This window comes from Pseudopipra pipra, chromosome 4 (assembly GCF_036250125.1).
Source record: "Pseudopipra pipra isolate bDixPip1 chromosome 4, bDixPip1.hap1, whole genome shotgun sequence".
Classification (NCBI taxonomy): Eukaryota; Metazoa; Chordata; class Aves; order Passeriformes; family Pipridae; genus Pseudopipra; species Pseudopipra pipra.
This window is the reverse complement of record NC_087552.1, coordinates 20,355,065-20,368,366: the sequence shown is the minus strand read 5'-3', so window position 1 is coordinate 20,368,366 and position 13,302 is coordinate 20,355,065. Positions and strand designations below refer to the sequence as shown.

Here is a 13,302-nt window from a genome sequence, read left to right as displayed (position 1 = left end):
CTCTTTCCCAGAACACATTATGGTGAGATGCTGATCTCCTCTAGAGATGCAGGCCCTGTAATAATGTAGATTATACTGTATTTGGAAAGCCGGTTCATCCTCCGTCACATTGGAAAAGACTATCCCTGTCCTTCATCTGGCAATGCCAGCTATGCATACCTGCAAACCTGCCCTGTGCTAGGGCACATGACAGATTCTGGTCTGCAGTCTTGTGCGCCATATAGCTGTTGCCAGCTAAAGGCACTTGTATCCATATCTGACAGATTCTGGGATCCAAGCCTCACAGGTGTGAGATTACGAAGTGTGAGAAAGCGATTTCAGACATTTTTAGAGATTTTGAGAACATAACTCCCCCATCTCTAGTATTCAAGTCCACAGAGGCTGTACACATTACGAGAAAAGGCACATGTAGACTGTGGGAGATGTGCTGTTCAAATGGATGTTGCAGGAAATGGCTTAAGTGCAACGAATACAGATAAAATTTTTTCTTTCCATTTTGAACCAAGAAAGGTAAGATAGTTTCTTCTGTTGTTCCCTTTAGCTAGGAAGAAAAGAGACCGAGCTGGCATCAGGAACTCCAAAGGCAATGTCTCCTTCCTGGCACAGTAGTATTCAACACAGTTCAGGTCAACACAAATGTCAGGGCCAGGGAAAGGGTAGTCCTTGATTTCAAGGAGCCCAGCCCTTGATTTGGGTGGAGTTGGCATTGCTTGGCAGGCACATCAGAGAGACAAGTCAAGGTTTAAGTAGATGTTCACTTACAGCAGTTTCTGCAAATAAGGACTTTTCCAATGCCCAATAAAACCCTCTGTAACCATGGAAAAGAAAGTGTTCTCATCTAAATCCAAAGGAAAAGCTAGAAAAAATACGTACTTTACAACCGTTTAGCACAAGTGTCATTTTACAGCTTTAGATGATTCAAATCTGTATTGAGCTCCCTGTCTGTTCATATTATTACTGGAAACAAGTTGCCTTACTCATAAGTACTAATGGCACATATATTGTATATCTGTGTGGGGTGTCAAAATATATAAGAGTAAACTTTTCTTTCCTCTAGTGATTTGTTACTTCAGAGTCAGCAATTTTATTTTCTCACATCAGTATTTCTACAAACTCAGTCTCTTCCACAAAACAACCTATGCTAAGGTGCTGACTGATCTCTACTGGCAGAATTTCTTATGTTCTTCTCTATTCTTTTGCATGGTTATTGTCACAAATCACTAGTAAGTAAAACAGATAGACAGAGAAACATCAGTAAGCACATTTGGAAGAAGTGGGGCTATAAGGTACATGGTGCCAAGATCCAAGCAAGGCTCAGTAAGTCAGTTAATGCTTAAGTGTATGAGTTCTAATACAATGGAACAGGAACTGCATATCCCATAGAAATCTTTAGGTGGGCAGAGACAGACAAACTTCTGCAGAGCAGGACTGTTGGGTTCCTGTGTAATGCCAAGAAGGCTACGCCAGGCAACTGCTGTATTCTGGTCAAACTGAGGGAAGCTGGGGATGGGGTGAGCCAGGTGCTGAGTGCACAGACAGGGAAAATGGTGCTATGGCTGTTTCTCTACCTCAACCCAAAGAAATTTTGCTACTCCTCAAGGTTTTGCTATAAGTCACCACCACTTCATACTGGTATTAATCTATGCCACACAGGTGCCTAAAGTCTTCAGGGGAGAGGGTTTTCTGTATACTGCTTTGTGACTGCAGTGATGAAATCTCTTGCTAGAACCAAAGCAGATCCCCATAGCTGACACAGTTCAATTTACTTCTCAGCCTCTGTGCTTAAATGAACAATACACAATATTAAATCAGGGTCAAGTTGTTGAAACCTTGATGTCACCTTCATCTCAAGCTCAACATACTACTTCCTGAAGTGTGCCACTGCCTTTCCTTGTAAATCTAAGTCTTTCACTCTATTAAGTTGTGTTTCTCAGATACTTTGTACAAAGTATATTAAGAAATCAATATACATAATAAAATAGAGCCTAAAAGGCTTCCAGACTGCCATCTAATACTGTGACACCTGAATTGCGTCCGTGCACATGAACAACACCATGCAGCAGCAAACTCATTTCAGGCAGAAAGGACAGAGCCTGCCACCTTGCTACTGGCTTCTCAGGAAATCCATTTCATGTCTCTAGGAGATGGGCCTCACCATGCTTGAACTTAACTTTAAAGATAAAACCCTTTGAGTTTTCTCACTGGTTTGATCTTGGGGGCAATTATTGCATCAAGTAGGACCAGAGGCTTTCCCTCGACCCTTGTGATTTTAACCTTCCATTGATCAAGCAGAGGTGGTCCAGGTAATGTGTAAGTCAAATGTGGACAATCCTTAATAACATATCAACCTGTGAGAATAAATTTCCTGATTTCTTTCAATTTTACCAAAAGAACTTGCAGACAAATTGAATCATCTCTTCATTAGAGGAATGGAGAAGGGATCCCAGAGTGCAGAAGACAAGAAAATTAATCTGCATGCATTTTGCTTTCTTTTTCAGGTACCTCCAGCATCTACCATTCTTGACGTGAAACACAAATTTCACAAAGCATGTAAGTACTATGGCTAACAGGCTGGAGGCATGGTTAGAGGCCTTTCAGTTTGGAGAAATTGTCAAATTTATTTTTCATGAAATCTCACACAAAAGCTGAGACTGGCTTGACAGCTCCAGTACTAAATAAGAACAGTGTTTGAACTAAGGTTCTACTGTAGCTATCGCAGATGTGAGAGTGGAAGGAGAGAACTGCATAATTTGTCACTGCCGGCACGTGAGGGGCAGTAGTTTTCTGTCTTCCTTTTAACATTACATAGTGCCAATCCAAGGCCATAACTGTATTTGTTCTTCCAGTGTTATGTTAGATAAACTTCATTAACATTGGACTGCTCCAAGCTAACCATAAATAGACCATGTAGGCCAAAAAACTACTTGGACAAAGTTCATAGGTGGGCCCACAAGAATCTCGTGAGGTTCAACAAGTCCAAGTGCAAGATGCTGCTTCTGGGTCAGGGCAATTCCAGAAATGAGTACAGGCTGGGAGAAGAAGTCACTGAGAGCAGCCCTGTGGAGAAGAACTTGGGGATTCTCGTGAATGAAAAATTGAAAATGAGCTGGCAATGTGGGTTCGCAGCCCAGAAGGCCAATCATATCCTGGGCTGCATCAAAAGAGGAGTGGCCAACAGGTTGAAGGAGGTGATTCTGCACCTCTAGTCTGCCCTCATGAGTTCCCCCTGGAGTACAAGAAAGATGTGGACCTGTTGAAGCAGGAAATTATCTGAGGGCTGGAGTACCTCTGCTGTGAAGACAGGCTGAGAGAGCTGGGCTTGTTCAGCCTGGAGAAGAGAGGGCTCTGGGAGACCTCACTGCAGCCTTCCAGTACCTAAAGGGGGCTTACAAAGAAGAGGAAGACTGACTTTTTACTTGGGCAGATAGTGATAGGATATGGGGAAAAAATTTTAAACTTAAAGAGTAGGTATTTCAGTTAGAGATATGGAAGAAATTATCTACTGTGAGGATGTCCCATCCCTGGAAGTGTTCAAGGCCAGGTTGGATGGGGCCCTGAGCATCCTGATCTAATGGGTGGCATCTTAGATGCTGAGCTTTCATTGTTTTTACAAAAAAGTGTTTATTTAACTAAAGGCTAGATGCCTTTTGCAAAAAAAGAAAAGTTGTCAGTCACTAAGCTCTTGAATTCAGAGTAGCATAAGTAGAAGAAGAATTGTGCTTCTACTCTGTCCTTAGAATTTTATAAAACACTAAAGCTCGAGGTTTCTGTGGTCGCACACAGGTTCAATCGAAGAAGCAAAATGCTGTTGACCTGACTGTTTTAAAATTACTAATTTTCACTGCCTGTAGGGACTTGTAAATCACAAAATGGCAAAAGTTCAAAAACTGCACTGCTGAGTACAAAAAGATGGAGTGCATGTGTTTTAATATTTCAATAAGGGTATGTCCTCCCATCAGTTTGTGAAATGCAGTGCATTTCTGCCTAGAATCTCTTAAATCAACTGCAACTGGATTTATATTGATGCAGTTTAAATCAGTTGAAGAACACTGGCATAGAGGTTTATGCCAATACAACTGCAATGAGATTTTTAATGGATTTGGGCTAAAATGGTGCAAGTCTGTGTATAAGCCATTTTAATGGTGCCTATTTTGATATTAGGAGGTATCTTACTTCTCAAGTACCCCCAGTGATGTCAGTGGAGCTACTGTCAAGGAAGACAGCATACAACAAAGCATAGTACACACTGTGAACCAAACCTCTGACAGTACAGCATTTTACAGCACAAGAAAAGGCTGGCATGTGCCTTCAGTGCTTTTTCAGGCCTCAGTTTTTTATGTCAATTCCTCCCATTCCCAGGAGTACACCACAGCAGTGTCCTGTGTCCTTTCTTCTTATTTCAGCTCATTGCTTTGATCTCTCTTTTCCAGTTCATGACTTATGGATGTTGTTGTTTCATGAGGTTTCCCCCTCTCCCTTTCCCTCCCCATCCCTTCCTCCTTTCCCAATTGCAAAGACCAAATCTTCACTTTTTTCTCTTTGCATAGTCTGGAGGATGACAGCTAATAGCATATAGTTCTTTTAGGCAAGAGCTGAGAAGGGACTGAAGCTGATCTGTGGATGCCTTTGGTTACCATGCTATTTTGTACTAGCTCATGCATTCATTTCTGTCATTTTGTGTGTGCCAGACTCACATGTTCCCCTATAATCCCTCGTTAAAACACACTCCTACGCACACCCCATTACAGTCTCCCTGTCTTCATACATTCTCCTTTGATCACCCATGCAATTAAGCTTTCTCCTCAGCTGGTGTCTTGTCAGCCCTTCAATGAGAGGAACCCCTGTGCAGCAATTTCACAAGCATCCTCTCTGTCACAGAGCAGGTTTTGCTGCCTGATTCAAGAAAGGAGGATAAAGACTACATTATGAATTGCAGCACAGGAGGCTATTAAACATTAAAATAAAAGAAATGGGATGCAAGTGACACATACCATCTTATGGCTAAGTAATGTCTAAGTCAGTCAAATATTAGTTTGGATCTGTGTTTATACAAAAGGCAGAATATGGATTTAGAAATCCAGGAACAAATACTGAAACACTTCTCAGCCCTCACTTCAGCAAAACTGTCTCTACTGAAACAACCCCAGCAAAGCCTCACCCTGTGCTTTCTGTAGCATTGAGTTCAGGGGGGCAATCCCAGTTTTATCACTGTAGATTGAGGGATCTTAGTGAAGAATAACCATTTAAGATTGCCATTTCCACGGGAATTCAAAGGCTTTGCCCAGACTGAAGATGGCTGCTTTGAAACATCCCCTGGTTGCCGTAGCTGCTGCCCCTGGGAGGGACTGGCAGCACCAACCAGGGTCAGCCCAGAACAGTAGTTTCCCTGTTGCAGCCCTCCAGCCATCAGCTCTACGGGGGCTTTCTGTAACAGATGTTAGAGCAAGGCTGTCACGCTTAATAGCAAACATCACACCTGCCCACCATGAATCTGTCTAATCCTTTTGAAACATATCCGCAGTTTTGACCTGAGCAAAATCCTCTGGGAGGGAGTTCCACAGTATAAGTATGTTGTGGACAAATGTCTACACTTCTACAACTTGATATTTTCTGCCTGAAATTGAGTGGCAGCTGAGTGTCTGGGTGTCACCGGCCATTGTGCTGTATTGTCTAAGGCATGGTCAAAGAAGCCTCAATCAAATTGATGCTGTGCTGTAGGTGACTTTTCTAGTATTTTCCTCATTCCTTTGTCTAGCTGGCAGAGGTGGAACTAAGCCAAAAACTAAGTGTATAAGAAGGAAGTCTCTTGACCCATTTTCTCAGTTGCTTATAATGAGTTAGGTACCTGGTATTTTCTTTATCTATACAGATTATATTTTCAGTGGAGAAAGAAATATCTTGTAGGCTAAACTTCCTGGGCTCTTGTCCTTGGCAATAACTTTTCACCTTTAATTTATTTTTATCTTTGCAAAATGTATTGGACTGCTGTGGGAGGAAATCTTACAGATAGAAAATGAAAAACTGTAATAATAACGCTAATTCATGTATCTCATAACTAAAATAAAATACCTCTAGAACAGGTAATATAGCGGAGTCAGTGATCATTAAATATTTTCAAGGTTACTGCATGGAACTTGCTGAAAAATCTCTTGAAAGAAGAGGAAAAGTGGAAAGGAGAGGGGGAAATAAGACCTCAGCAGTACTGTAACAAACTTATGGAGGGAACCTCTTGCACAAGGGGGACAGCACAACTAGAACTGTTCTGAAGCCAGAAGAGTGAGCGTAGGGAACCCAAAATTGCCTTCTAGGCAGAAGGAGCAGGCAGGGAATGGAGGAAGCCTGGTGATGAGTGGAAGGAAAAAGGGAAGTTGGAGAGAACTGAAAACATAATGAGTATCCTAGCCTACAGAGGGGAATGAGGTGCTCAAGGAATAAGGAACAATTCAAACTGCCAGCTGTCCCAATAAAATACTAACTCCTAACCAGTTAGCTCCAAAATTGCAGGCACTTCCATCTAAGATAACAGATGCTGCACAGAGCATTTAAAATAAGCAATATGAATGAAAAGTAAATCACTAAGACAGAAATTGTCAGTAGATGGCACTCAAGAATAAACAGCATAATTTCTGAACAATATGAAATTTTAGAATCCTGCTACACCATCTTACAACTGCTCCTTATAAGTATTTCTACAGTGATCCTAGGAGCTATGTTCCTGAGAAAGCTGCTGAGATATTTTCTGTTGTTTTTCTCTAGAGAGAGGACAAGAAAAAAAACCCCAATTCCTTCATGATGGGACGAGTCTCTCTTTTAGCCTCCTCCTTATAGGCTGCAGGGCAGTGTGTTAGGATTCATCTGCCAGGTTTTACCTATTGCTCTCATCCTGCATGTTCCCCAGAAGCTGTGGGAGAACAGGCAGCCCTGCAAATTTCTTCACTGCAGACATCCTGGTCAGAGCATTTCCCATCTGACTGCCTGCACAAAAGCAGCATCAGAGGGTCCTGTGCAGGCCCTTCCAACATGCCATTTCACTAAGTGCATCAAATACTATCGGTGACTTCCAAATGCTTGAATAAGATGTTTATTGCCTAATATGAGGAGATACCATATCAGAGGGCAAACTTGAGCAGAAGTACCACATCATACAATTCTTCTCCAGCTGTATGGGAGGCCTGTGCAAGTTCTCCCTCCTTCCCTTTTCAAAATGACCTGTTACTGCCTTGAGCTTGCTTCTGCCCCCAGTAGCCTGTCAGCAGTGCTCAGCTCAGGCAGCGCTCAACAGCTGGAGGGAGAGTAGCATTTTAAAACCATTTGTTCACCCAAAATCCTGAAGCAGATCTTCAAAACACAGAACAACAGGAGTCAAGCTGACATGGGGAAGAGGAAGGAGAAGAATCTCTCATTGCTTACATATCACAAGGCAAGCCTTGTGAGTGGAGCTTTAGGCAAATGAGGTACTAAAATTATTTAGTGGAGGAGGTCCTCTTTCTTTTCTCCTTTTCAGAAAGTCTGCTAAGGGTTTTCATGCTCTGAATCTGCAGCTTTCCTGCTTTTAATGACATCTGAGAGCTAGTAGCATAAGTAAGGAATAAGTCTGTATTTTGCCTAAACACAAGAGTGGGATGCAGAGCTGTTGCTGCAAAGGATGACTGTTTGTACTGCATCACATAATTCCCTTCTAGAGGCTGGCTGTGATGTTAAACTGCAAGGCTCAGAGAGGTGAGAAAGGATGCTGTGGGGATTAGTCATTAAGAGCAGTACCAGGGCGAACGGTGACTGCTAAGCCAGTGGCTTGCCTGCTGGCTCTGTATAATCAGGACTGTCTGATAACACAGTCTTGCTGAGAATCTGCAGTTCCTCTGATTTCTCCACACTGTCTATTACAGCTGGATTCTCAGGTTGCAGAAAGTTAATGAAATCTGTCAATTTTGATGCCTGGAGAGACTCATGTGCCTGGTGAATACATCTGCTGGGACTCAGAGAAGCTGAATTATGCTATTTATGGCTCTACAAAGTTGACTTCACAGTCTTGGCCTGTCAATCAACCATGTGTCTCACAAATCAAAGAGATCCAAATAAGTTATATCTAGGGCATAGAGCCTTTCAGAGGGATCTTTCTTTTGCCCTATTTTAGGAGATCAGGCTTAGAAAAAGCCAAAATTTTTGAAAAAGGCCACAGTCTGATCCCACCATGAATTGCCTTGAGCTGGATGCACTCCCTGGACAGAAAGGCAGCTACTAAGTCTATGGCTTTTATCAGATCTCAAACTCCTTCCTCCCTAATTGTGTCCTAAGCAGTTCACACTAGCCCAGAATCCGTATACAAATGAGTTTTTGAAGGGATAGACAATATCCTGCTGTGCAGGCGTCTGACTGCAGAGCTCATAGGCCCAGCATTACGTCCCCAGTGCAGATTCACAGAGCATGTTGGGCTGGCAGTCACATCTAACTATTGTTTTTATTAAATTCTCCCCTCTCTGCATTCATAACAACTCAATTGGAAATTACAATGAAGGCGAATCACTGGGGATGGGCAGTTATTACATATGGGCACTAAGAACTACAGTGATTTCATCAGGGTAAATTGCTCATTCATCTGTGTTGGCTTTGTAAATGGAAATTACTAGATTAGGAGGAAACATGGTATTTGTTTCATCTTGTATTTATAAGATATTTTTCTTTTATCTTAGTCACACAGCAGATATCAGTATAACATCAGTTTATGATGAATTTCAGTGGTGAATGATGAATGATGGAATTCTAAGATCTTTTTACCTCTCTATGCCTGTCAACAGAACTCAGTTTATTAGAAACTTGTTGAATTTCTTGTTACTGCCACAGTGAGGCTTGTACATACTTAAATTCTTTACTTTTTGCTTCACAAAGCACAAAGTAAGCAACAGATCCTTCCACAAAACCCAAACCAGTTGCTACCATCTTCCTACCCAGCTCACAGTCAGAGATCTAACCCGTGAGTAAATTGCTTCCTGCCTCTGCAGCACGTACCTGTCAGAACAGACACTAAATTCTTGCTTTGGCTTGATGCTTCAGCCACAGGGCCAGCCTGTCTGGTAGCCTTCATTTCTGATCTGTGCAGGAAGAAGCATCAGGAGGATGACCTCCTCTCAGCCTATTTGTGACATATCTGTGCAAATCTTTCTATACAAAATACAGGAGTCTGTCTGTTGGTACAGATTTGTGTGACTTGAATTTCTGGCTTAGCTGTCAAAATAACCAAAGCACTCCTGTGAAAGCTGGGAATACTTTCACTTCTTTTCTAACAGCCAGTCAGAAAATGAGAATGGCATCATTGACCTAACACTGTTAAAAGGAAGGAGAAGCCAAACTGAATTAGCCTAATGATTTTCATCTTCAAAGTGAATGAAAATTTACCTTAGACACCACATCCACTCCACCCCACCCCCATATCCCATTCTGTTTTGGAGTTACAGAAAAACAATTCTGGCCATTTTTCAAAAGGGAAAGACAATGCATGGATATGCCCTTCAGAAGATTCTGTGCACTTCACAGACAGTATTTTGCATCCTGAGCTGTGGTCAAAACCCGCCAATTCAAGCCGTGCATCTCTTTTTGACACTGGTAAGGCCCAGAATTTTTATTTGGACATTTCTAGCTGGGGTACTAAGACAATAATAGTGAGAGCAAGCACCAGACTGGGCATCTACAGTTTGCTTCTCTGCTGAGCACTTGAATCTCATTGTAAGTTGTGGAGGAAGAGATATTAAAGATATCCCTGATCAGATATCCCTGAAGTTTTGCTCTTTGAAATTTACACATGGTTACAAAGAATATTTTCATTATGTATTAAATTAGGAAATTATGGTTGAGGTTTGGCTCACCCAGTTGGTTTAGAAGCAGGGCACATAGGACCTTAAGGAAGACTTTTAGAGTCAGATTTTTAAAGCATTCTGGTCGTCTAAAGATAACAGTAAAAGCCAAAAGGCTACCTGGGATTTTGAAGTCTCCTGATTCACACTGAAATGAATGTGATGTTTAAGACTTAGGTCTTTAAGACTTGACCAATGGGAGTCATGCTATTGACTGGGGTGAGTTGTGTGTTAGATACTTTCTCCCTTTCAAGCTTCATTTTCTCATCTATAACATTAGAATAATTAACCTTCCTTTCATCCATCTTGGGATCTATTGTCTGTTTTGCCTGTTTTGCCTGTGATCCTGTAAGAAACATTTGGGAAAAAGAATGACCTAAATATATGTTTAATGACCTATTGAACCAGAGGAAGTAAGGTGTCTAAAACACAAAAGCCAGGCTATCCATTAAATGCTTATAAGATGACCTTCAGAAAAAGAGCAACATTTAAAACAGCAATGGAAAAAGTGAAGATCAACTGAAAAACTTAATTGGAAATGCACATTATTTCTCTTTTTTTGGCAGCTTCTGCATCCGATGTTATTGCATTTCATTAACAGGATTACAGATATCATTTCAGATGACTAACATAATAAAAGAAAAGGCAGCTAATCTATTGAGATGTAGCTTGAAGCAGAACTGTCCCTTTCTGCTCTCTGGGATATTGTCCCCAGCTGAGATTTAAAGGGCTCTAACAATGCATCACAAATGACATCCTATGTAAACAACTGGAGAACAAATGTGAGATGCTATTTAAATGCCTCATTAAGAAAAGGAAATTTCATAGCTAGATTCTTTGCTTTTCTTGCCTTAGGATTAATTGACAGATCTAGATGAAAAACAGCAAAGTTTGTTTACCAGAATTGACTATTATTATTTACAATGTGTCTTATTAGTGCCTGTGGCTCAACTGAGAAAACTACAGTAGAAGACCCTATAGAAGTAATCCAGGCCCTAGAGAATATCCAGACTCAGGAATTAAATGAGGAATTAAAGCCTAGTGAACTGTCATTAGAAGATGTCAAGGTAGTTTTGGTTTTTAAACAGCTCCTACATCAATTGAAACTCGGGTATTACATTTTTGGTCTGAAGAACAGATTGAGTTCCAGTGTTAACCTAATGTTCACCACCAGATTCATGTGGGCCTAATGTTCATTCAAAGATCTCAAGATACTAAAAGCCCCAGTGGGCCTTCATTAGTGTGAAAAGAATCTCATGTCCATTAATAGGACAGGTGTCTGTTGATTATGGCAGGGTCAAGATCACTTCAGGCTTTAAACGTGCTCTGCATCTACATCAGGTTTTTCACAGGAGTCCCTGTGCTTTTGAACACCTGAGTCGGGCAGATGGCTTTACTGAAAGGTCCAAGAGCTTCTCTTAGGAGGAGATGCATGGAATGGGTCTACATGAAATGTCCCAGGACTTCTTGTGAAAGACAGTCAACAGGCATTGGATAACAGAAGAGGAAGTACATCTCCCTTGCCAAAATGAGAGGAACCTACTTCCTTCTTGAAAAACCCTGGAGAACTTGAGAAAAAAATTACAAGGCTCATGGTGTCAATTCTAGACAGGTTAGGTAAGAGGCAGCAGCTTCAGCTTCTAAGTTCAGACTTCCCCCCAGGTCTTCTCTGCCTCATGCCTTCCCTGGCTGTGCTTCTGCAGTCCCTGGCTTCCTCAGGACCAAGAGATGTGACATAACAAGTAGCTGCAGTTCTGGGGTCAGGGTCAGGTGAGCAGGACAAGAGCAAGGGAGGCTGTTCAGGCCTGAATGTGAAGGATGTCAACCTGTGATGGTGATTTGTTTTGCATTTGTTTACATGTAAGCTCTCTCTCACATTTGTAGCCTGTTTATTTATTTATCTTTCTATTTGGACGCGAAGGGAAAGAAACACTCAGAGCAACCAAAACAAGAAAGCTTTTCAACAAAACTTGGTATTTGTGAGTTTCAAGTTAATGAAAGCAATGCATCAAAGACAAGAAGCTGAACAAATGATTCTGAATAAAAATAATGTAGTAGAGTGGTGTTCTGCCTCTTTCTAAATTGCCCTCAAATTGCAATGATATTGAATATATTTGCTGTTGAAAATTATTCACCTTTGAAATAAATGATTTGTGGGTTATACAGGAACAATGTATGTTACTCTGGTTTAAATACACACTGATGGGGAGGCGCTATTATTTTGTATTCTGCCATTAGAGTGCAAGCTCAGAACGCACAAACAGTCTAGATGAGCTGTGACTATAAGATTTACAGAGGGAAAGCAGTAGAGGAGTTGAAAGGCCATGAAGTGTTTGTCATATAGATTGGGATGAAACATCATCCCTCAACTATGAGAATGAATACTCACCAAATAGTGTTGCCATCGTCATGTCCCTCATGGTCTGTGTATAACTGTGGAAAAGCACTTTGCTGATCAGCTTTAAGCATGTTATGTTTCTTTCTATGTGGCTGCCTCATGGTTGACGTGCAGTCAGCCTACCTGGGCTCATTTCCTGCTGGAAGAGCTTGGGATGGTGGGTCTTGCACTCTCACAGAATCACAGAATCATTTAGGTTAGAAAAGACCTCTGAGATCATCGAGTCCAACCTTTGACTTGTCAACTAGACTATGGCACTAAATGCCATGTCCAGGTGTTTCTTGAACACCTCCAGGGATAGTGACTCCACCACCTTCCTGAGCAGTCCACTCCAATGTTTAACAACCATTTCCATGAAGAAATTCCTCCTGATGTTCTGCCTGAGGCTCCTCTAGTGCAGCTTGAGGCTATGACCTCTTGTCCTGTCTCTAGTTGCCTGAGAGAAGAGGCTAGTACACCTTGCTACAACCTCCTTTTGGGTAGTTCTGGAGAGTGATAAGAGTCACCCTGAGCGTTTCTTCTCCAGGATAAACAACCTCAGCTCCCTCAGACACTCCCCATAGGACTTACCCTCTCTACCCTTCACCAGCTTCTTTGCTCTTCACTTCAGCACCTCAATGTCCTTCTTGCAGTGAGGGGCTCGGAACTGGACACAGGACTAGAGGTGTGGCCTCACCAGTGCTGAGTTAAGGGGGACAATCACTGCCCTGGTCCTGCTGGCTGCAGTGTTTCTGATACAGGCCAGGATGTCATTTGCCTTCTTGGCCACCTGGGCACACTGCTGGCTCTTGTTCAGCCACTGTCAACCAGCACTCCCAGGTCCTTTTCTGACAGGCAGCTGTCCAGCCCCTCTCCTCTAGCCTGTAGCACTGCCTGGGATAATTGTGGCCAAAGTGCAGGACCTGGCACCTGGCCCTGTTGAACCTCACACTGTTGCTCTCAGTCCATCGATCCATGGGCAGAGCCTCTATTCACTGGAAAGGTACTATAGCATAGCCTTGTTTCGCAGCAAGGGAACTGCAGTATGCAGAGGGAAAATTATTTGTCCTCTGTCAT

The 13,302-nt window shown here is 42.1% G+C and overlaps 1 protein-coding gene and 1 long non-coding RNA gene across 19 annotated transcripts in view; one reads left to right on the top strand and one right to left on the bottom strand.

The window, feature by feature from the left end:
• LOC135412887 (uncharacterized) overlaps positions 1-13,302 on the bottom strand; it is a 404,646-nt gene that overhangs the window by 11,398 nt on the left and 379,946 nt on the right. The window lies entirely within an intron of this gene.
• TECRL (trans-2,3-enoyl-CoA reductase like) overlaps positions 1-13,302 on the top strand; it is a 104,660-nt gene that overhangs the window by 12,037 nt on the left and 79,321 nt on the right. For all 18 annotated transcript variants that reach the window (XR_010430006.1, XM_064651874.1, XM_064651873.1 and 15 more), the window contains exon 2: positions 2,499-2,550. Coding sequence is in view for 17 of the 18 variants with exons in the window: in XM_064651874.1 (XP_064507944.1) it covers positions 2,499-2,550 (52 nt within the window). In the remaining variant the exon portion in view is untranslated. The remainder of the gene's footprint in view (positions 1-2,498; positions 2,551-13,302) is intronic.